General features: G+C 37.0%; 1 protein-coding gene across 3 annotated transcripts in view; it reads right to left on the bottom strand.

Annotated features, from left to right (window-relative positions):
• Positions 1–7,284: 7,284 nt before the first annotated feature.
• Positions 7,285–23,903, bottom strand: part of SUMO2 (small ubiquitin like modifier 2) — a 21,730-nt gene continuing 5,111 nt past the window's right edge. The window contains exons 2-4 of one of the 3 annotated variants that reach the window (XM_044673347.1): positions 21,920–22,021; positions 11,759–11,830; positions 7,285–7,950 (exon numbers count right to left, since the gene is read on the bottom strand). In XM_044673347.1, coding sequence (XP_044529282.1) covers positions 7,888–7,950; positions 11,759–11,830; positions 21,920–22,021 — 237 coding nt within the window. In that variant the 3' untranslated portion in view covers positions 7,285–7,887. Of the gene's footprint in view, positions 7,951–11,758; positions 11,831–21,919; positions 22,031–23,903 lie in introns of all 3 variants that reach the window. The other 2 variants (XM_044673348.1, XM_044673349.1) reach the window with 2 other exon arrangements.

Genomic DNA, 23,903 nt, shown 5'->3' with positions numbered 1-23,903 from the left:
TAGTTTTTCTGATCCTTTTGGGCTCTTATGTTGTGTTTTACATCAATTTGTTGTTACTTTTAGATCTAATTGCATAGAATGTAGGTTCCTTGAGAGCAAGAGCTGTTTATTTGGGAGTTTTGTATTTCTATTGCCCTGGAAAATATTAGGCACCTAATAAATGATCCTTGTCAATATCTTTTTAACCTATTTTCCCATTCTCCTTAAATACTTGTTCCCAGCAAATCAACTGGGGGGGATTAATTTAACTCTTTTGTACACATCCCCAGTCCTGCAAAATTGTCGGAGAAAATCAAGTATTATCCTTTTAAGTGACTCCCTTCAGTTCTTTTAAACTAAACAGTCTTCACCAAGTCAATGTATCAGTTCTTAATAGCCTCCTAAATTGCTACAAGAAGAGCCCTAAGCAGCATATTCAGAGCAAAAATCCTGGAAGACCCCAAATTAGGTTTAGAGAGGACCTAGTCCTACCATACTGCACATAGGGCTGGAAAACCCAATCCTCTCCCAATACAAAGTTTTCTAAATTTCAACCCCCGTTTTACAAGTTTAACATTTTTAGGACATGGTTCATAGAGGCTAAGCCACATTAACAAGTCTAGAGTTGCTGAATGTATAGTTTACTGAATCAGTGGGGGATTCCACTTTGTTCCATTGATAGGACTTGGGGTATTTGGTCAGAAGCACAGTGGCCACAACAATACAAGGTTCCCAAACTGGGCATTACAGAAGATGCTCCCTTTTCTTCTCCTGACTGCTCTTCTACTTTGGCCACTACCAGGTTTGATTCTGCCTTCTCTGGTGGTTCAGGCTTAAGAATGGAACAAAGTGAGACACTCTTACACAACATAACATTTAACAAATGAAGTTTACTTAACAATAGCAAGGAAACATTCAGCAAGATATATAGAGAGATATATAGGATTGGTTCAGGTGGCTGCAGCTCATTGCCACATTCACCAAGATAGTAATACCTAGCCAGAAGAGAGCGTTAACTTTTATAGTCACAAGGATTCTGAAGACTTAAAAAAAAAATTTTTTTTAACCCTTACCTTCCATCTTTATTGCTTCTAAAGCAGAAGAATGGTAAGGGGTAGAGGGATAAGTGACTCGCCCAAAGTCACACAGCTAGGAATGGTCTGAGGCCAGATTTGAACCCAGGACTTCTGGTCTCTAGGTCTGGTTTTCAATCCACTGAGTCACCTAGTTGTTCCCACCAATGATCTCTTGAGGAGTTTCTTTGCCTTTTAAAGAGAAAAACTAACCTAGCCTACGCAGAGATGTTCCTAGTATATATGGCATTCTACACAACTTAACTTCACTCTTATTCAACCTTCTTTTACACCACTCTATATTCTAGTTAAAAAGGATTACATGCTACTCTCCAAACTTTGGCTCTTACATTTGCTCATTTACATTTGTTGATTTCCATGTCAAAAACGGATTCTCCTCATATTCTTGTTGGCTCGCATCATTCAATGTTAGATACCACAAAACTTGTCCTCATTTTCCTACCTACAAGTAACTCTTTGATTCTTATGCACTGTTTGACCATTTCTACAGATTCATGTTTCCATTATCTTTTCTGTACATTCCCATATTCAATTGTAAGCACAATGGCCTAGCACCAAGGAAGGACTTATACTTGTTGATGGACCGCCATCTCTCTAAGGATTAGTATTTTTTTCCTGTTGTGACCTAAATACTACTATACTCCTTGATTTATGTTTATATGCTTCCATAAGATTTTGTATGATATGAGATTAGCCAGAGGTCAGTACTTCCTAATGCTATATTCTCAGTGGTTTTTTTTTAACTATGAGCTTTGGGTATTTTCTCCTCCCTTACATTTGGGTTACCTCCATCATGGATCTATTTTCTATATAACTTTGACACAATCCCTATGATTTCCCCCCATTTTTGTTCACTTTAGTTCTATTTCTACCTCCCATATAATTTGGGGCTGGGATGGTAAATGTCAAATATGATGGTTTTACTGTCCTTGATGGAGAGCTTAAAAAACAACATATTTTTGAGGGGAAGGAAGGGGAACATTTTCATCCTTTATCTTCATAATAACCTTGATAACTAAGGATCTCTTCAAGAGCTGACTAACAGGTTTTATCCCTTAATGTTTCTTTGCCTTATTTTGACTTGTATTACATTGAATAAATACATTCGTTTGGGCAGAATTGACATATTTTAAAAACTTTAATTATTTAGGTCTTACTTTATTTGTAATATTATGCTTATTCTTAATCAAATCTTATCAGAAAGCTTAACACCCAAATAATTGATGGTTATCAGTATTTTAAATAGGATTTTCCTTTAAGATTTTAATGACTTCTAGTAGTATAAAATTATGCAGATTCTTTTTGTGAGTTAACTGTATCCTACGAAACTTTGATCAATTCATTTATCTACACAAAGTTTCTGGTTGAGATAGATATATTATCTTAAAATACTGATATTTAACCATTTTGTTTCCAATGTTAATTCCTCTTTTACTTATCTCATTGAAAACTTAGAATTTCCAGTAATGTTAAATTAAAAATGTTTATCTATAATATTTTTTAAATTACCAATAAAATGAAATAAGCTTACAAAATAACTGCTAAATTTTACATAAAACCCTTAGCATTTAACAAGATTAAAATCAAGTTAATTAGGATGCAAGCAATCTAAGAAAAATCTACATTATTAGCTGATTATAAAAACTGATAATCTGCATTTACAAACTGCAAAATTTATTTCTGTGTGCTAGGGGACTCTATAGCTAAATTTTACGCAGTAACATGCTACTTCTAAGTTTGGGTCATCGCTTCGTTCTAGGCAAGATTGTTGAGTTATAACACAATCTTTTTCATTTGAAGCCAACATTTATTCAACCAGTACCTGGCTCAGACTGCTATGCTACAACTAGGGGACTATAGACAACACTGTATAGACAAACAAGTTTGATAAACTTAAGAATTCTGATCAATTAAATGATCAAACACAATTGTGAAGGACTGATGATATATCATAACACCTCCCCTATCTCCTGACAAATGATGGATACAAAATGCAGAATGTAGTGGTGGAGCCAAGGCTTATTAAGTAGCAAGGAAGCTGAAAACCCTCTGATAACCTTTCCAAACCAATTAAAAAAAAAAACCCACCTCAAAATGCCAGAAGTCAGAATATGATATACCCTCTTTTTTAAACAAAACTTTTCCTTCCCAATTGGGAGAAGACTAGAGGATGGGAGAAAATAAATGCTTAATTGAGAAAGAAAAATTTTTAAACAAAAAACAATTAGGTCTGCTGTCCTTGCAGTCTGTTTAGTTACTTCTCCACTATTAATTCCCTCCTGTTCACTGGAGAGTCTAATTATGTGCAACAGATGATGCCTATGAATTATTTTTATACAATCCCTTCCCAGACAAGCTTCCACTCTCTGCACACTGGCAAACTTAACATAAAATAGTGCCTTGTCTTGTCTGTTAACCTGCATGTGCCTTGAGCCCTGAAGCTTCCCAAAAATCATTTACTTTGCACCAGTTCTTGATAAGGAACTTAGACCACACCTTAGTTTATTTCTGAGAGCTCCTTTGAGCTAAGGTCACAGCTAGCTGCTATTCTTCATCTTTTTTTCTCAACCACAAAGTGTACTTATTGTTTAACCTGAATTCTTCCTATCTTCTGCATTTTCAAAAAACAAGTCAATAGGTAAACATGACTTCTTGGCCAGACTTCTTTCATTTCTATCGTGGTATACCCATACACTAAAAATGTTACATTGGCTTCAGTGAAACTCAATGTCCCAGTTTTCCTAACATTCATTAATGCACAGTTGAAATACACAGACTGAGAGTTTCCCTGGGGACAGCACACTATAGTTCTTCATTTCTTCATTCTTTCCAAAGCTAATGTCTTTAATTGACCTGTTCTCAAAGTTTCAATCTTGATCAGAATGGATCCTAGAAAAACATCTAGTTCTGCAACACCTGAGCAAACATACATGCTTTCTAGCTCCAGGTACATGTATGGAGGTATATTTAGAGAAATGTCTCCATTTCTTTCAAAAACTTAAAGGGAGGTCCTGGATTCAAAGTTGACCTCATGAGACTTCCTAGTGCTGTGACCCTGGGGAAGTCACTTAATCTCCCATTGCCTAGCCCTTAAATGTTCTTCTGCCTTAGAACCAAAACTTTTATACTATTAATTCTAAAATGAAGGGTAAAAGTTAAAAAAAATTGCATTTTCTTTCTTTCTAAAATTTTCTAACCATCAGGACAATTCCTACTTTTTAATGGCATCTGCTGCTCTCTTAGGCAGCTCACATTTTGACTTACTGAGTGTTCTCTTGACCCAGTGTCCAAAATCATCACGTAGTACATCTTTAAACCCATAGACTGAGATGTACTGAGCACCATTAATTGCTTTCTGATGCCACGAAGGGAATCAATTTGGAATAGCACTCTATTTCACAGTTCCAACTTCTGCCACTGTCTGAATTATAAAGTACACTTCCTAGAGTGTGGAATTTGAATCCTTTAGATTCACCTCCTTGTTTCTTGGTTTGTATTACTGCTCACAGTTCATCAGTCATCTGCTCTCTCTGATAACTGAGGAAAAGTGTCAGTTCAGTAAACAAAAGTTTACACATGCCTACAACCAACTTCAAAACTTCAGATCGACAAATTGAGTTCCACTTTTACTAAGACCTCTAAAGCTTAAGGTACTCAAGTTTCTGAGGACCATTGGCATAAGACTTCTTTCCAAACCTTCCAGGTAAGTATCTGTATGTACTATACAAAAGGTTTATTTATAAGGATCCAAAGAAGCCAACACTGGAGTATATGTGAGGCAACTGACCAAATCTTTAAATGCTTCTTTCTCAATTGTAGATCAAAGATCACCAAATGGCTCAATAATAAAAACTTCATCATAGTGCCTGGGATAGACTTTTCAGGTCCTCATAACCTCCCTCTTGACTAGATTAATAGGATCCCAAGTGCTGTCCTTGTCTCAAAGTCTTTCTTTACTCCATTTCAACTTCCACACTGCTTAGCATTAGCTCAATAGTCTAGCACTAACTTTGTCTGGCATGTTATACTATTAACTTGCTCTACATTAAAATTCCAACAAAACCACCAGATCTATTCCCCAGAAATCATTATTTTATCATGCTTCCCCATTCTGTATATGAATAGTTCAGTTTTGGAGCCCAAGTGCTTAACTAGATTCAAAAGGCCAAAATTACTATGTAATAGTCCATGGAGAGAAACAGAATTCGTATTTCCTGACCACTCTACAACCACAATGCTATTTACCTATATGGTTGCAAAAAAGTACAATGTAGTAAGTCCCACAGATTATTCTGGCCAACAAAAAGGCAAATTTGGAACTCAACTGTGATTTCAAAAATACTTTTAGGGCAGCTAGGTAGCACTATGGATAGAGCACGAGGCCTATATAGTCAGAAAGGATCTGGGTTCAAATCTGGTCTCAGCCATTTCCTAGCTGTGTGACCCTAATCTCCATTTCCTAGCCCTTGCTATTCGTTTAGAACTGATATTAAAATAGAAGGCAAAGATTTTAAAAAGAAAATACTTTCATAGCTTCATAAATCAAAACTTTCCATCTTTACAATGACAAAACTTAAAACACCTTAAAATTTTATTGACCAAGGCTGAAACTAGGAAGACACAAACTCTTTAAGATATCATACTCAAAAAAAGGCAAAAGGAATGAAATTTGAGTATCCTAACACAAACCTTTTGTGGGTAGAACTTATTGAACTTCTTTTGTGATTTTACTTTCAACAGCTTTCAATAAAACTTGTTATAATGTATAATGTAAGTAGAGAACATATATACTCTCAAAGGTTTAGTCTATCTCTAACCCATTACTGGCAACGGGAACAGTTTTAATTTTCCTTCAGATTACATGGTGGAATAAGGTAACTTGATTGCAGATATAGTGCTAGATTAAAGATGGCGAGTATTAAATTCACTTTATAAATGCCTGATTTCATTTCCAAGTATATGACCAGATCAAATTGCTTCCTATAACCTATAAAAGGGAGGAAGGAGAGTGATAGCTCAGAACTAAAACTGCTCTGAAATCATTAATTTCCTATCAGTAATAATCATCACAAAGATATAACATCTTCCTAACTGATATCATTTTCAACAAAACAATTTCGTAAGAAGCTCTTCTCCCACTAAAGTCCTCTGATCATGACAAGAAGGTGACACTGGGTTTTCAAAGGCTGTTCCAGAAAAGCACATGGTTAGTTAAATTCAGAGAGACTCATAACCAGATTCAGGGGTGGGGATGGAGGACAGGATGTATACCTGTCACAGATCCATAAGTATTAATGTATTAGCTTTTTTATCCTTTCAGAAATTAAAACTATTCTCTTTTTACTCATACAAGACAGTATTCTTAATGAGCTTTTAGGATGATACCTTCAAATAAAACTTATCTAACAATGAAAATCAGCTAGGATTTTCCAATTGTAAGAAGGAAAATCTACATCTCCCAAATTTCACTTTTACACAAGTGAAAGCTATAATCTTTCCAAACACCATTTAAGATTCTTACATTAAGAATAAAGTAAAACAAAAACAAAACCAAGAGTGAACCTAGACCAATGGATCCTTTAGAAGATTCTTCTGCTTTTCTTTTCCCCTGCAAATACTGCAAGCAGGAAAATGCCACTTCATCCCTTCCCCCACCCAAGTTTATTTTAGGCCAAGTACCTGTAGACAAATAATGATTTTCAAAGGTAGAAAACCTCAAAATAAGAAATTTACTGACATCTTTGTAATTTTTAAAAACTTAAATGAAATTTGAAGTTACTATTCCTGTCTAGAATTATATACTTACAAGTGCCCAAATCTCGTCTCACTGTGGGACTTCTTGTGGGACTCGTGACACTTACTTTCTTCCTCAGTTCTTCTGAAGCTAAACCTTCCTTCCATTGAGTAATGAGCATAAGAGGGCCATACAATGCACACCATATTTCATTTTCTTCCTTTAGGAATCTTCACATATTCTTTGAATTTCTGAAATCAATGTAAAACTGAGCATACAAGAAAATATATTTATAAAGGCCATTTACTGAATTCTAATCATTAACGCCAACAGAAATATATCAACCTGACAAATGGTAATTTCAAGTCAAGAAAATAAATTTTAATCCCTTAACCTTTCTTTTTTAGCATGTTAACTAAACACTTTCTCTACATCACCATTTCTTAATAGCTTCTTGAGAATAATTAAAGAAAACAGTTTATTTTAAACAAGAAGTTTATTTAAACAACAAGATGTTTGACTTGAAGGGAAAACTATCTAGGATCATTTTCTTTATAGTAATTTATCCCTACTGAGAGACAGAGATTGCCCTACATGTAACAGCTACGTACAAAAAAGTTATAAAATCGTCCTTGGTTTTACAATGATAAAAGAAAAACATTAAAATTATCCAATCAAACAAGGTATGCAAGGATTTTTTTGTGGGTTTTTTTTTTGTTGTTAAACAGTGAGAGCAAAATAACTTACTGGAATATAAAGATAAAAGTTGAATGAGCATGCCACTAATGGAGAATAGGGATATTTTCACAGAACCAGTTTGTTTTTCCCCCTCCCCATCTCCATTTGATGTTGATCAAAACATACCATCGGCCATTTAGTTAAAAAAAAAATACGCATTATGCCTGTGCACATACACCAGTTACTTTATGTACAATAAAGGAATGGGGGAAGGGATCAAAGAAGAGAGAAAACTATACTGCAGTAGTCAGGATGTGAAGGAACCAAATCTTGGTTTTCTAATTGTGAATGTATTGTTTTCCTTGGGAGCACAGTTCTGGAGTAGAGTTGCAGGTTCTCTTTTTAGTAAATGCCTCCTGTCTGCTGCTGGAATACATCAATTGTATCTTCATCCTCCATTTCCAACTACAGCACAAGAGAAAAACAAAACTTTTCAGTTCTGCTGAGTATCCTTTAAACATTTAAAATTCATAATACTGGGACCTGGTTGATTGTTCAAAGAATTATAGATGTCTGTTTATCCCAGTTTTACAAAATTCTTCATCTTAGGAATCCTATAACCTACACTTACTGTCAATCCATTGAAAACCTTTAAACTTTTCTTTTCCCTACAGCAGCAGATTTTAAAAAGTTGTATAGTTGAACTGATAACTGCCCATGACAGTTGAAAAAAAAAAAGATTGCTAAAGAAACATATATTATAAACAGCTTTTACAAATATGCCAGATATGTATTCCTCACACAAAATTCAAAAGTAATGGTCTTTCTTAGAACCGTGGGACAGGTTTTATTCACTGAAAACATTGTTTTGGTTGAACTTCTGAAATGGTAACATTTTCCCATCATTTAAAAATATAATTACAACTTACTTATTGTGGAGATCATGAGACAAGTAGTCGTTTTTTTTACCATAAATATACAACCACTATTAAACCAAACACTATAATACCAACAAGTGCTCTCTATCATGTGATGTTATGATAATCATATTTTCGAGGCCTCTAAGAACTTTGAGGCTGACGGCTAAGACACTAAACAACTAATGAATCTGGAAACGTGCACACATGTGTATGTGGGGATACGGGGGAGGAAACCCAAATAGTTTGGCCAAAGTAATACCAATGACTGAATTGGAGTCAGCTTGTCTTTTTCCAGTGAATGGGTATATCTTCCCTCTAAATACTACTTAGATTTGCATAAAAACTTTCTATTACATATGTTCAAAGGCTACCTAAACATATTTAGTCCCTCCAAGAGTAATAAATCATGGAAATAAGAGGCAAAGTAAAGTTATATTGATATGACATCTTTCACTATCTGACAATATTCAAAACTACTTGCTCAGACTCATTAAAAAAACAAAACACAATGCAGAAATCTCACTTGAGATTCCATGTACTGAGATACCACTACAGAAGTAGATTAAAAACAAAACAAAAAACCCAGTATTGTTGAAAGGACAAGATAGCAAACCCTTAAGAGTTGGAATTTGCTTCTGTAACAAAACTTAAATATCCCTCAATAATAAACTACCCAAAAAATTTTTTTATGATTAGATAGGTTTTATAGTAAATACAGGATTAAACAAATTCCCAAGATACAATACAGCAGAAAGTTTGGGAGACTATTAAATATTTTTTAAACTTCCTAATAAGTTTGTTGTTTTACTTCTCAAATTAAGACCAACTTTTTGATCAAATTGAGGATTCAGTTTAGCCAGATTCCAGTTTAGTTTTTAATCTTGGAAAAATCTCAATAGACCATGCCAACGCTAAAATAAAGCTGTCATGTTATCAAATTTTAAAAATGAGACATTTCTGTACCTTTAAAGTGTGTTTCCTGAGTCAAGTACCATATTTTCATTTCTGTTCCAGAAAAGAATACAATTTCTCATGGATAATTACAAGATTTTCTTTTTAAAACAAAATGTAAACAAAAATTAAATATTCAGGAATATTCTTCCTTTAAAAATTATTCGGGGGGCAGCTGGGCTAGCTCAGTGGATTGAGAGCCAGGCCTAGAGACGGGAGGTCCTAGGTTCAAATCTGGCCTCAGACACTTCCCAGCTGTGTGACCCTGGGCAAGTCACTTGACCCCCATTGCCTACCCTTACCACTCTTCCACCTATAAGTCAATACACAGAAGTTAAGGGTTTAAAAAAAAAAAAATTATTCGGGAGGCAGCTACATGGCTCCATGGATTGAGAGCCAGGCCCAGAGATGGGAGGTCCTGGGTTCAAAGTTGACTTCAGACACCTCCTAGCTGTGTGACCCTGGGCAAGTCACTTGACCCCCACTGCCTAGCCCTTACCACTCTTCTGCCTTAGAACCAATACTTGATATTGATTCCAAGACAGGTTATGGGTTTAAAAAAAAAATTCAAAGGAATTCTTTAAGTTTAACCAACTATGTTGCTATTACTTTATAATTTTATGAAAGAACAGAAATTTAGAATGGAAGGCATTCTAACCCAACCTTTTGCTAATAAACATACTTCTTATTTTAAAGCTATTTTTTCTACAACTAGAACTCTCAAAAAGAGGTAATTTAAGAAGTAGATGGGTGCCAAAAAATTTGTTTCCACAGGAAAACACCAACATGACTATATAAAGTACTTATGTGAAAAATATTGCCAATGTATGCTGATACAAGTTCTATTGGAAGCCTTTGTTGATAGCTTTAACTGAAAGTACCCTCACTCTCAAATTATCACCTATTTTAATTCCTTTCTGTGTATATTCTCTAGGTTTATTCTGTATATACTTGCATTGTTTCCCCTATTGGAATGTTATCTCCTTACAGGGAGGGATTGTTTCATGCATTCTTTTTGTATCCTTAATGCCTTAGTACGGTATGGAAACATCCTCCACTGATGCAGCTTACAAACCCCAAACAGACTCTCTTCAAGTGTTTTTGGGGCCCAAACATCCACTGCACAATGGTTGACCAAATGAGCAAATAAATTAACTCAGTTATACTCCATTCTTGGACAACAAAGTGGAGAGCAAATTTATAAAGATAGTTACAAAACAAAATGCTAAGTGAAAGTTTGAGAAGAAAGCTCATTTAATAAACCAGTGGATGTAAATATATTGGGGGTGAGAGAGATACACTAATACCTTCTTTGTGGGGCTAAGTGAAAAAGGTAGAAAGCTAAAATAAACCAAGGTCAAAATTGCTACCATATGCTTAAAGAAACAAGCCAAAAATCCTCTGCCTTTGCTGTTCAAACTATGTTACTAAGTGCTGTGAGCAAGGGAAAGCTGACTTGGACAATTTCTATTTAACATGTAATGTTAGCAGGCAACCAGTTGGGGGATAAGATTCATCTAGCTGGGAAGGTCAAGAAACACTTCAAGGAGGTAGAAGCATTTAAACTTGGCCTTGAAGGAAATATTCAGGAGGGATTTTGATTAATGGATACCAGGAAGAAAGTGAGATCACAGGCATACAGGTACAATCATAAGAAAAGGAGGCAGAGAAGTCAAGAGTTAAAAATTTTAGTCAGCTTACTGCCTAAGGATAAAAAAGCTCAGATTGGGGAGGGACCTAGATGTCAAAGAAGTTTGGGCTTTAGCAGGCACTGGGAAGTGGATGTAAGTTTTTGAGCAGTAGCCAGTTATCACAATGAGAGACAGTATTGTCTACGAGGAGAAAACATTAAACTTGGGTTCAAGATCAGATACTTGCTACCTGGGTTGAATAAAGAAAATCTGAACCTCTGAGCTGGACTTTTTTCATTTATAAAATGTTGATACTTACAGAACTGGCCTTCATTAGACTGTTAAGAGGAAGGCATTTTTTGGGGGGCTAAAGGGCTCAGTGGGTTGAAAGCCAGGCCCAGAGATGGGAAGTCCTAGGTTCAAAGCTGGCCTCAGACACTTCCTAGCTATGTAACCCCAGACAAGTCACTTGACCCCCACTGCCTAGCCCTGACCACTCTTCTGCCTTAGAACCAATACAAAATATTAATTCTAAGATGGAAGGTAAAGGTTTAAAAAAAAAAGAAGGCATTTTGCAAATCTTAAAATATTTATATAAGCAAGCTATTGTTAACATGGTGTGCATTAGGAAGATTACTGATAGTGATGTGTAGGATGAACTGATACAGAAGGTAGACACGGGTGCCTAGTTAGATGTTATAATTACTTCACTTTAATTCTTAAAAATGTCACGAAATACAAATTCTAGGAATTACAATGGAAAAAGCCTACCTGTGCAGGTGTATCTGTTTCATTGATTGGCTGCCCATCAAATCGGAATCTGATCTGCCTCATTGACAAACCCTAAACAAAAGACAAAAAGCAGGTAACAGTGTAACTATTTGTTTGGCCACATGGAGGTAAGACCCTAACTTTAGACATATATGACTCAATTTACAGACTTGGGCCTCTAAATTTCACATCAGATAAGCATTTTGAGTCAGCATATATCAGTAGAAAGAAAACTAGATTAGGTTTAAGTCACCAGGGTCCATGACACATTGATCCTGTTACCATGGGCAAGTCTCTCCTAGCCACAGGCAATTCTAAGTTCCAGTCAGTGTTCACCCACATTGATGGAGGGATTATCTCACACCAATCAAGATCTGGTTTAAAAAAAAAAGTTTTATCTTATTTTTTTTGCAAAGTATACCTCTCCTAAGATGTCAATAGTGCCTGAATACACATCAACCTTTCACATTTATATACACTACTAGGAGAGCAAGAGAGAGAAAAAAGGTGAACCATTTTGGTTATGAATCACCTGTATAACATAATCTATCCAAAAGTTCTTACCACTACCCCAAAAATTGTAGAACTTGTTATCAAGCACTCAATAAATATCTGTGACAAAAATGTAGAAGTACCTCTAAAAAGAACAAAGAAAGGGAACTTCTAAATGGTTTATTATCAGGACAAGCCACAAACTTCTCACAGCAAAGCAAACCAAATCTGAATGTTCTTGTTTTTAAAAATAAAAACCATATGAACAAATTACAAAAGTAAAATTAGATCTAAGCAACTGGAAAATATTACCATACTCATGGTAGACCAGCTAATAAAAATGTCAATCCTACCAAAAATGATTTATCCAAAAAACTATTTTATACAACTCAAAAAAATAATAAAATTAATCTAGAAGAACAAAAGGTCAATATCAAGGAAACTAATGGAAAAAAATGTGAAGGATGGTGGCCTAGCAGTACCATATTTTAAACTGCACTATATAGCAATAACCATCAAAACAATCTGGTACTGGCTAAGAAGTAGAATGGTCAATCAGTGGAATAGATTAGGGGTAAATGACCTCAGAAATCCAGTGTTTGATAAACCCATAGATATCAGCATCTGAGATAAGAACTCACTATTTGCCAAAACTGCTGGGAAAATTGGAAAACAATATGGCAAAAATTATGTTTAGATCAATATCTCACACCCTATACCAAGATAAGGTCAAAATGAATAAATGTTTTTAACATAGTGATATAAGTAAATTAGAGGAACATAGAATAGTTTACCTGTCACATCTTTGGAGAAGGGAAGAATTTATAACCAAACAGGAGATAGAGAACATTTCAAGATGTAAAATGAATAATTTTGATCACATTAAATTTAATAGGTTTTGTATAAACAAAACCAATGCAACCAAGATTAGAAGGAAAATTGAGAAAAACATTTTATAACAAATTTCTCTGATAAAGGTCTCATTTCTCAAATATATAAAGAACTAAGCCAAATTTTTAAGAATTCAAGTCGTTCCCCAATTGACAAATGGTCAAAGGATATGAAGAGGTGGTTTTCTGATAAAGAAATCAAATTTATCAATAATCATGTATGAAAAAAATGTTCTAAATCCCTCTTGACTAGGAGTAATGCAAATTAAAACAACTCTGAGGTACTACCTCACACCTATCAGATTGGACAATATGACAGGAAAATGATCAATGTTGGAGGGATTTGGCAAAATAGGGATATTAACGCATTGCTGATGGAGTTGTGAACTGATCCAACCATTCTGGAATGCAATTTGGAATTATACCCAAAAGACTATAAAAGAATGCATACCTTCTGATCCAAAATACTACAAGTGGGTCTGTATCCCAAAGAGATAAAAAAAAAATGGGAAAGGGCCTGTTTGCACAAATATATATACAGCCATTCTTTTTGTGATAACAAAGAATTGGAAACTAAAGGGATGTCCCCCAATTGGGGAATGGCTGACAAACTGTGGTGATGGAATACTATTATGCCATAAGGAATGATGAACAGGATGACTTCAGAAATAGCTGGAAAGAGCTATGTGAACTGAGGCAGAGTGAAATAAGCAGAACCAGGAGAACATCAGAGTCACTGAAACACTGTGGAATGATCAGTTGTGACAAGACTTTGCTACTGTCAGCAATACAATGATCCAGGGCAATTCTGAAGGACTTATGACAAAGAATGCTATCCACCTCCAGAGAAAGAACTGTTGGAGTAGGAATACAGATGGAAGGCATATGATTTTTAAATTGTTTACTTGGGTATATATTTGGGGGTTTTACCTTTATGAGATTATTCACTTACAAAAATGAATATGGAACTGTTTTGTGTGATAATACATGTATAACCCAGATTGAATTGCTTGTCAGCTCCAGGAGAGGGGAGGAAAGAAGGCGATATGAATCATATGACTTTGGAAAACTTATGTGGAAATTTGTTATTAAAATAAAAAATTGTAATATAGAAATAAAAAAAAACACCACTAATCCTTTAAGGTACTAGGAAAGCCAACCTAATAGAAGACACTGTGGGGCAACTAGGTAGCTCAGCAGATTAGAACCAAGTCTGGAGATAGGAGGAGGTACTGGGTTTAAATCTGGCCTCAGATACTTCCTAGGTGTGTGACCATGGGAAAGTCACTAAACCCAAATTGTCTAGGTCTTACTATTCCTTCTCTGTTTTGGAAGTAATACTTGGTATAAAGACATCTGGGATGTATACAAAATAACATCTAGTACTTATATACATGAACGTAAAAGACATATTGGGCTTCTGATTCCCTTATGCAAAAGGGTCAACCTGTTTTTATTTATGGATTACCTCTAGGCTGGCTCTTCTCACTTTTTTTTTTAAACCCTTGTACTTCGGTGTATTGTCTCATAAGTGGAAGATTGGTAAGGGTGGGCAATGGGGGTCAAGTGACTTGCCCAGGGTCACACAGCTGGGAAGTGGCTGAGGCCGGGTTTGAACCTAGGACCTCCTGTCTCTAGGCCTGACTCTCACTCCACTGAGCTACCCAGCTGCCCCCATCTTCTCACTTTTTAAAACAGTTTAAGCTAACTAAATAGTTAATAATCAACTGAAAATCAGATAAAGACAAAACTTATAAATAAGGTAATCCCAACTTAAACTCAGTTAAATATTGATTGGCTATATGCAAAGCATTACATTAGGGGGAAAATGGAAGCAGTTTGGCAAGTAGCTGCAGATATACTATTTAAATGGCATGGGCTCTTCATCTCAGGAAATTCTTCTATATGTCTTTTTTTTTTTTAAAAACCCTTAACTTCTGTATATTGGCTCCTAGGTGGAAGAGTGGTAAGAGTGGGCAATGGGGATCAAGTGACTTGCCCAGGGTCACACAGCTGGGAAGCGTCTGAGGCCGGATTTGAACCTAGGACCTCCAGTCTCTAAGCCTGACTCTCAATCCACTGAGCTGCCCAGCTGCCCCTTCTAATATGTCTTGAATGCCATCAATGAAGCTCTTCAATCTAAATCTGGATTTGGCTAGCAGTCAAAACATTTACTATATCTAATAATATTCCTCACATAAACATACATTTATGCTCATTTCTGGCCCAGAGGCCAGAAAGCCAATGCTGGCATAGTAGAATGATAGCCATGGGCTGTTAGACCTTCATTTGAATCCTATCTCTTGATGCATATTGGATATAGGAGTTGCCACTCAACCTCCTTGAGCCTCAGTGTTCTCATCTATAAAATGGGAACATTTGTATTTACTTCCCAGGTTATTTGCAATTCCCATGGCAATATATAAAGTGGCTTTCTAAATTTCAGAGTTCTATTTATAAATTTCAGTTATAATTATCATTACTTTAAGAAAGGCACTTAGGGAATCAGGAGATATCTGAGTTTTTATCTCAGTCCAGCCACTGGTAACTTTTGATAAAGCACTTAACCTGCTTTATCCTCATTTGTAAAATGAAAAGCTGATCTTTTAAAGTATCTTTAAATACAATTTGCAATCTTTGAAACTGTCTAAAGTTGTTAATTTGCCTTCTGACAAGGGTTATATACAAGGAACCTATAACATAGGAACCAATATTAGTGGTTTAATTATTGTATAAAATAGTTCCTTACTCATTTCTTTTTATTTGATAGAGAATTTTAAAAGCACGACAATTCTTATTTAAAAACTAGTAGCAATTAGAGTGAACCAAGAAAGACAAGAACTTTAATTCACTCTCTGGTCATCCAGTGATTTATGATGAATCATGGAAGACATCAGAAGACTCAAAATTCCAGGCAACCCACATGGAAAGATAAAGCAGGGACCTAATTAATGGTGATTTGTATAAGAACTGAGGTGAGATATCATCCAGAACACAGAGCCAGAAAGTGAGGCCTTCTGGTCATATGGCAAAAATGAGGGATAATAGATGGATAAAGAGAAGGAGGAGATTGGGGGGTGGTGGGGTTAAGATGGATTTAATCCTTACAGATTATGCTGGTGTAGACTCTTTCACTGATCCATATTGCCAATTTCTCAGTAATATATACTTGAGTCCTCAGTTGCCATGACTGCAGAACTAGCAAATATTAGAGGTAACACCTAAAGCCAGGTCTTCTGTGATTTTGAGGCCTTTTCTCTAACATAAATCCCCTCTCCACACTGTAGTGGTATCCTTTAAATATTATACAGAGACAGAAACAGGCCTCAAAAACATGAGGTAAATTGATCCTTTATGCAAGAGCTACACCAACCAATTAAGAATTATTTATTAAACACCATATGCCAAACACTAGGGATAAAAAGAAAAAAATGAAGTCCTTAATATAGTTTCTCAAACTTACATTCTACAGGGAGATAACATATGTGTGTATATATAAATTATATGCAAAGTAAATTTTTGAGTGGCAAACAATGAGGAAAAGTCTCATTTAGACAGCATTAGTTTAGCTTTGAAGCAAATTAGGAATTCAAAAAGGCCATGATGAAATGCATTTTTCAGGTACAGGGGATAGCAGTCTATTGCAAAAAAAGAGAGAAAGTATGTGTAAAAAACAGTCTGTACAGATCAAAGAGTATGTGAATGGGAGTAATTTATAACATGGCTAGAAAAGTAGGTTATAGCCAGATTGCTGAGTGCTTTAAATGCCTTACAGAGAGGGTTTGATTATTTGACCACCATGGTAATAAAGAGCCATTAGTTTATTGAGCAGAGGAATCATAGTCACACCAGTTTTACGGGTTATCACTTCAAGAATTGTATGGAAAAGTCAAGATGGGAAGAAAATAAGAGTACTAGGAGGCAATTTTAATAATCCAAGAGAGGTAAAAAGGGGCTGAAATAGAATGGTGACTGTCTGAGTATCAGGGAAAGGAAATAATGTGAAAAATGTTTTAAAAAAACATACATATTGGGGGCAGATGGGTGGCTCAGTGGATTGAGAGCTAGGCTTAGAGACAGGAGGTCGTAGGTTCAAATCTGACCTCAGATACTTCCTAGCTGTGTGACTGTGGGCAAGTCACTTAACCCCTATTGCCTAACCCTTACTACTCTTTTTTTGCCTTGGAACCAATACTTAATACTGATTCTAAGAGAGAAGGTAAAGGTTTTAAAAAAAAAAACCAACCATACGTATTAAGGGTAAAAAGTGACAGACTGTGAATTTGACGGCGATGGGTTTTGGGAGGAAAGATGAATTGCATTGGAGATGCTGAGTTTGAAGATTTGCATGGGACATTTGTCCATGGAAGATTTACCATCTTCACCAATGGGCTATTAACTTCAGTAAAATCATAGATATATCCAAAGAGTTATTTTGTTTAAAATAAACTGAAACAGTAATAGATGACGTTTATACAGTGCTTGAAGGTTTACAAAGTACATTACACATTCTCATTTGATCCTTAATAGCCGAGTTATTATGCACATTTTAAAGATGAAGAAACTAAGGCTCAGACATCAAATTACTTGTCTAGAGGCTTGTTATTGCCTGAGAGAAAAATTTGGCCTTTTAAATCCTTCACAACTTGGCCCCAAACTTATTTGACATTATAATAGATTATTCTTTTCCCCATACACTATGGTCCAAACTGTCTTTTTCTATGTCTTAGCTATCTCTCATGCCTAGAATGCATTCTTTCCTCACCACCTTTTACAGAAAGTCTTTCCTGATCTCCCTGTGTACTAGTTAGTGCTTCTCTCACCTTGTAATTATTCTATCTTCTGTCTATTTATACATGGACATGTCCCTCTTGATAGATTGAATGTGAGGTCCCAGGATCTCTAACCCAGGACTCTGCTGATTCTGAAAAGCTCAACTATAACACACTACCTCTCAAAGGAATCTAAGAGTCTAGTACAGGTTCATTTTTGTTATATCTGTCTTCCTCTCCTGAATCCCTAGGTCCCCTACCTCTCACCTATTAATGTCCTGCCAAGCCTCAGCTTTGGATTACTCCCACCATTTGCTGCTTTGTCCCTATTTGTGTGTGGTTGAATGATGGTAGAGAAAATCATGCAAGCCATTATGACTGGATCTACTACAAATTTATGCTACATAACTTTAACTTGGCTCTCACTACTGCTAGGCAAGCCTATGACTCCCCCTTATCAACTCACCTTTTTTTTTTTTTTTAAACCCTTACCTTCCCTCTTGGAGTCAATACTGTGTATTGCTCCAAGGCAGAAGAGCGGTAAAGGTAGGCAATGGGGGTCAAGTAACTTGCCCAGGGTCACACAGCTGGTCTGAGGCCAGATTTGAACCTAGGACCTCCTGTCTCTAGGCCTGGCTCTCACAATCCACTGAGCTACCCAGCTGCCCCTCATTATTCAATTCTTCACAAAGGTTCTTCCAAACTTTCCTCCTCCAACTCTGATAAGATCTTGCTTCCCCCCCTTTTTCCTCCAGAAAAACTGAGGCCATTTGCTAAGTTCCCTCTTCTCTTATATCTATCTATCTCCCCCCCCCCCCCCCAAAAAAAAGCCATTACTTGATCTTTCCATTCCTGCTAATTATGGTCCTATCTTTCTTTTGTTTTCTGTTTTTGTTTTAGCTGAACTCTTAGAACAGGCCATCAATAAGCACCTTCACTTTCTTTCCTCAATCTTGTAACCCCTTACAATTCAGCTTCCAACCATATCATTCCAAAGTTACTAATGATCTCTTAGTTGTCAAATTCAAATCCAGTGGCCTTTTCTCAATTCTCATTCTTCTTTTTTTTCTTTTCTTAAAACCCCTATTGACTCCAAGGCATAAGAGTGGTAAGGGTAGGCAATGGGGGTCAAGTGACTTGCCCAGGGTCACACAGCTGGGAAGTGTCTGAGGTCAGATTTGAACCTAGGACCTCCTGTCTCTAGGCCTGACTCTCAATCCACTGAGCTACCCAGCTGCCCCCAATTCTCATTCTTCTTGACCTCTCTGCAGCCTGATTCTATTGATTACTCTTTTCTATATTTTCAGGACACCACTCTCCTAACTGACCTCTCAATTTCCTCTGCTGGCAGAACTTGCCCTCTAACCAATAGGTATCCCTTGGGGTTCTGCCCTGGTCTGTCTTCTCTCTATATATACTACTTCACTTGGTGATCTTATCAGCTTCCATGGATTCAATTATCTCTAGGTTGATGATTCTCAAATCTATCCTGTCCCAACCTCTCTGCTGACCTCTAATCTTGTGTCTTTAATTACCATTTAGACATCTCAAACCTGATGTCCAGGACACATCTTAAATGCAACATGTTCAAAACAGAACTTGTTATTTTCACTCCTAAACTCTGTCCTACCCCAAACCCTTCCTTATTACCATAGAGGGCAACACCATCCTGTCAGTCCTTTAGGCTCAAAACCTAGGAGTCATCTTTGATGCCTCTCTTTTACCTCCCCCTTATCTAGTTTGTTGCCAAGGTTTGTTGATTTCAACTGTACAATATCTCCCCTATACAGCCTGATCATTTTCCATGGATTTAATTACTATGTTTCTCAAATATACCTATGCTACCCTAACTTCTCTGCTCACTTCCACTCTTTTAAACATCTTGAACTCAAAATGTTCAAAACTGAACTCATTAGCTTTCTCCCCTTAAGTTTTCTACTTTCCTTCATCATAGTAGAGGGTAACATCATCCTCCTACACCCTCAGGCTCACAACCAAGAGGTCATTCTCAACTCCTTACTCTTACCCCATCCATATCCAATCCTTTGACAAGCCCCGTCTTGATTTTACCTCAGCAACATTTCTTGTACATATCACATCACCTCCCACTTGGACTATTTTAATAGCCTGGTGGGTCCATCTACCTCAAGTCTCTCCTCACTCCAATCCATCCTCTATTCAGCTAACAAAAGTGATGTCCCCAAAGCACAGGTCTAATTAACCATGTCATACTACTCCATAGTGTTATTCTATTCAACACTCTAGTGACTATCACCTTTAGGATCAAATTAAAATGCTATCTATCATTCAATGCCAGATAAACTAGTTTTCTATCTTTGCAGTTTCTTTTTATTCCCTGCTATGTTTGATCCAGTGATAATGGCCTCCAGATTGTTCCACCACCAAGATACCTCTCTTAACATTTTCTCTGGCTGTTTCCCATACCTGCAATGCTCTTCCTCCTCAATTCCATGTAGTGCTTTCTCTGGCTTCCTTTAAGTCCCAATGAAAATATCATTTATAAAACAGGAAGCTGTTCCTAACTCAACTCTAGTGTCTTCCCTCTGTTAATTATTTTTTTATTTAACCTGCATATATATCTTGCTTTGTAGTTTACATGCTATCTCTATTAGATTTTAAGGTTCTTGAGATTAGGGACTGTCTTTTACTTCTTTTTGGGTCCCCACCATTTAGCACAGTGCCTAGCACATAGTAGGTATTTAAAGAATGTTAAATAAATTTAATAAATATTTACTGATTGTTTGCAGAGAGATAAGTTCTGAAGATTATGTTAATAAACACCAATGAAGCAAATCAGAAATTGGAAATCTAGGTTAATAATTCAGGTTTTCAGATACCCAGAGTTGATATGGAAATTTCTAAAAATTCATTTCAATAAATGAATCTATTTTGTCTGAAATAACCAATAAATGTATACATATCCTCAAAACAGTCATTTGCTAAAATTTCTTCAATTACATATAATTTGAGGTTCTATCATTTTATCAAAAATGAATTCTACTCCTAACAAAACCATGACACTAGAGAAGGAAAAGGCTTTTTTCTTCATACCTGCATTTTCCAATTTGTCTAGGATTAAGCCAACTTTTCCATTTTAAAAATTATTTTGAGATAAATTCATGAGTTCTTTTATCCTATCAAAATGATTTTCTCAACTTTTGTTCTTATTTATGGTAGACCATGATGGAAATTTTGACCTTCCAAAAATCTATTTTCAGCAGGAAAACTACTTACCTGATTACCAACAATTTTTTCAAAAAGGGATAAAAAGGAATCCTATCTATTACTTATGAGCTACTGTAGGGGCTCCTGGTTTTTCTCAGCAGAAATCACTAATGTACTGTGCTCATATAATTTCATGCATTAAATTTTATACTTCCTCTTCTTTATTTACAATCTTTTGGGTAAAAGAAATCTTTAAATTATCAGAAGCTTCATATTTTGGCTTTACAGGGTTAAGTTATTCTGATACTTCCATGAGAATGGGGGGGGAATCACAATTTGAATGCTTAATGCCAAATGCAAATATGACTTAAAGTTCATTTCTAAAACTTGTTTAGTAGAAAGCTAAATTTAGATGAGTCATAGGCAAAAATTAACAGACAAGTATAAAATGGGTAGTAGGAGGCCTGAAAATATTTAAAGTTCATCCTCCCTTTCACAATACAAAAAAGTTAGCATTATTCCCAAATACCTCCTTAGCAAATTATTTCATTGCATTTACTCCTATCATTTAAGAACCATTTGAATAAAAGGTAAGAGGATTTTAATAGGATTGTGGAAAGGAATTTTGAACACAAATGACAAATATATTTAAAACCTTACAAAACAGTTAAGTATATGATACAAATGAATATTCATCCTTCCAAACCCATTAAATATTTAAAACCACACTACATACAATGATGTTAGTATAAAGATACCATCTTAGAATCCAGTTTGTTTTCACCAGATTTAGCCTAGAAGCCAATATACTAACTTCTCACCTGTCGTTCACAATAGGCTTTCATTAGTTTACTAAGTGGTGTGTGCCTCTTAATCTTAAACTGCACCACCGAGCCATCTTGCCCTGCCACCTTCAAATTAATGTGGTCGTTGTTTTCAGTCTTGACTCCTTCCTGTTGAGAGAGAAAAATAAAGTGGTATAACTTAAGGATGTTTTTTTTTAAAAATGCAGCATCAAACAACAATCTCAAGTTGCTTCAAAAAGCAACAAGTTTCACATTTTGATTTCAAAAATAGCAGAACTATGTGATACTGACTTTGAAACTAACAAGAGAGATGAGAAAGTATCAGTGAAGTTAAATAACTGTCATAGTAACAAAAAAACGATCCTATGTGTAATGGGACTATTTAGAAAGGAAGTCACGCCCACCTCTGCAACATTTTCAGTTTTAAAAAACCGATTGCTAGCATGATCATTTTTCACTTTCCCTAAAGAGAAGTTCTTTTCAGAAAAATTACACTTAAAACGATCAAACTTCCTTTATTGTCTACATTCAATTCTACATCCACTCTGCTACAGAATTTTCATAGTTAGGTATATTTTGGCACTCAGACCTAGATTAACAATGTATCATCACAATCAATATAAATGTAAATTTGAGGTTCTCCCTGGATTCAAACAAAAAACTTAAAAGCTGACAATAAGACTCAAAGAACTTTTCTTCAGCACCCTCTTTTTTTGGGGGGAGTGTGGGAGTGAGAAAAGTTGATAAAAAGATTTTTAATAGGGGGTCTACAAAAGTTCTACTCTAAGCTTCCCTGTATCTCGGTGACCAGATTTAGGATCAAAGACTCCTAGATCCAGAAATGGAAGGAGAAAAAGAAACTGCGGTCCAGGGAGGTTCTGTGATTTACTTGTCCAAGGTCCCCTCAGGTATTCGGATCAAAGTCTGTATTTGAACCCGGATCAGTCAATTAACTAGCATTTATCGAGTGATTACGACGTGCCAGACACTGTGCTAAAGCACTGGAGATACAAAGAAAGGCAAAAAATATGGTCCATGCTCTAGACTAGCACCCACTCTAACAGAGAAAGAATACCATGCAAACCACCACGCTCAAACAAGATATATACAATGTAAATGGGCGGCAGTCTCAGACTTTTCCTCCCCCCCCCCCTCCCGGTACCATGCAGACGCCTGACTCCAGCTATATCCATGTGAGCATTATTGTACTTAAATGAGCCCTGAAAGGTTATGGGGATAGAGATGGTAGCCATAAGAAGATATATCCCCATATGAAGGATGCGCTCGTGTTTTCGGGGCACTGATGGTGGTGGTGTCTGGGGGGGGTCTGGAGGGGGGAATCTTTTGGCGCCTTAAAAGCTGCTTTTGGAAAGTTTACATTGAAAATACATACATATCCATACACATACACACACGCCACCCCCATTGAGCCTGCCACCTTTCTCCTCCTCCTTCCAGCTCCAGCATCATCCACATGGTCGCCGAGGGCTACGGGTTCCTCGGCCCGAGGAAGAGAAGTAGGAAAGGAGGGAGGCAGGAAACCGCATTCCCCCAGCCCTCCTCGCCCGGGGGAATCCGGCCTCGGCCCGCAGACCCGGCCCGCGCCCCCCACCCCCACCCCGGGCCCTCAGGCCGGGAGGGAGGAGTGCGGAGACCCCGGAGAGAGGAGGAGACGCTCCGAAACTCCAGGCCGGGGGAGGACCCGCCTCCAGCCCGCGCCGGGGGAGGGCAGAACAGCCCCCTAGGCCGGGAGGGAAAGCCCCGAGCTCCGCAGCAGAGGCGGCAACAGTGAGGCCAAGGCCGCGCGCTCCGCTCTCCTTCCGCGGCCCCGGCTCCGGCCCCGGGGGCCGAGGGGGCCTCGTCCGGCGCGGGGCGAAGGAGGGAGGGTGGGGGGAGGAGGGAAAATGGCGCGGAAAGCCCGGGCCCGAGCCGGGGCCGCCGCAGCGCCAGACCCCCCGCCCGACCCGCCTCCCTCCCTTCGCGCGCCGCCCGCCCCCTC

The sequence above is a fragment of the Gracilinanus agilis genome, chromosome 4, assembly GCF_016433145.1.
Source record: "Gracilinanus agilis isolate LMUSP501 chromosome 4, AgileGrace, whole genome shotgun sequence".
Classification (NCBI taxonomy): Eukaryota; Metazoa; Chordata; class Mammalia; order Didelphimorphia; family Didelphidae; genus Gracilinanus; species Gracilinanus agilis.
The sequence above is the reverse complement of the archived record's forward strand: the minus strand, read 5'-3'. Positions and strand labels throughout refer to the sequence as shown.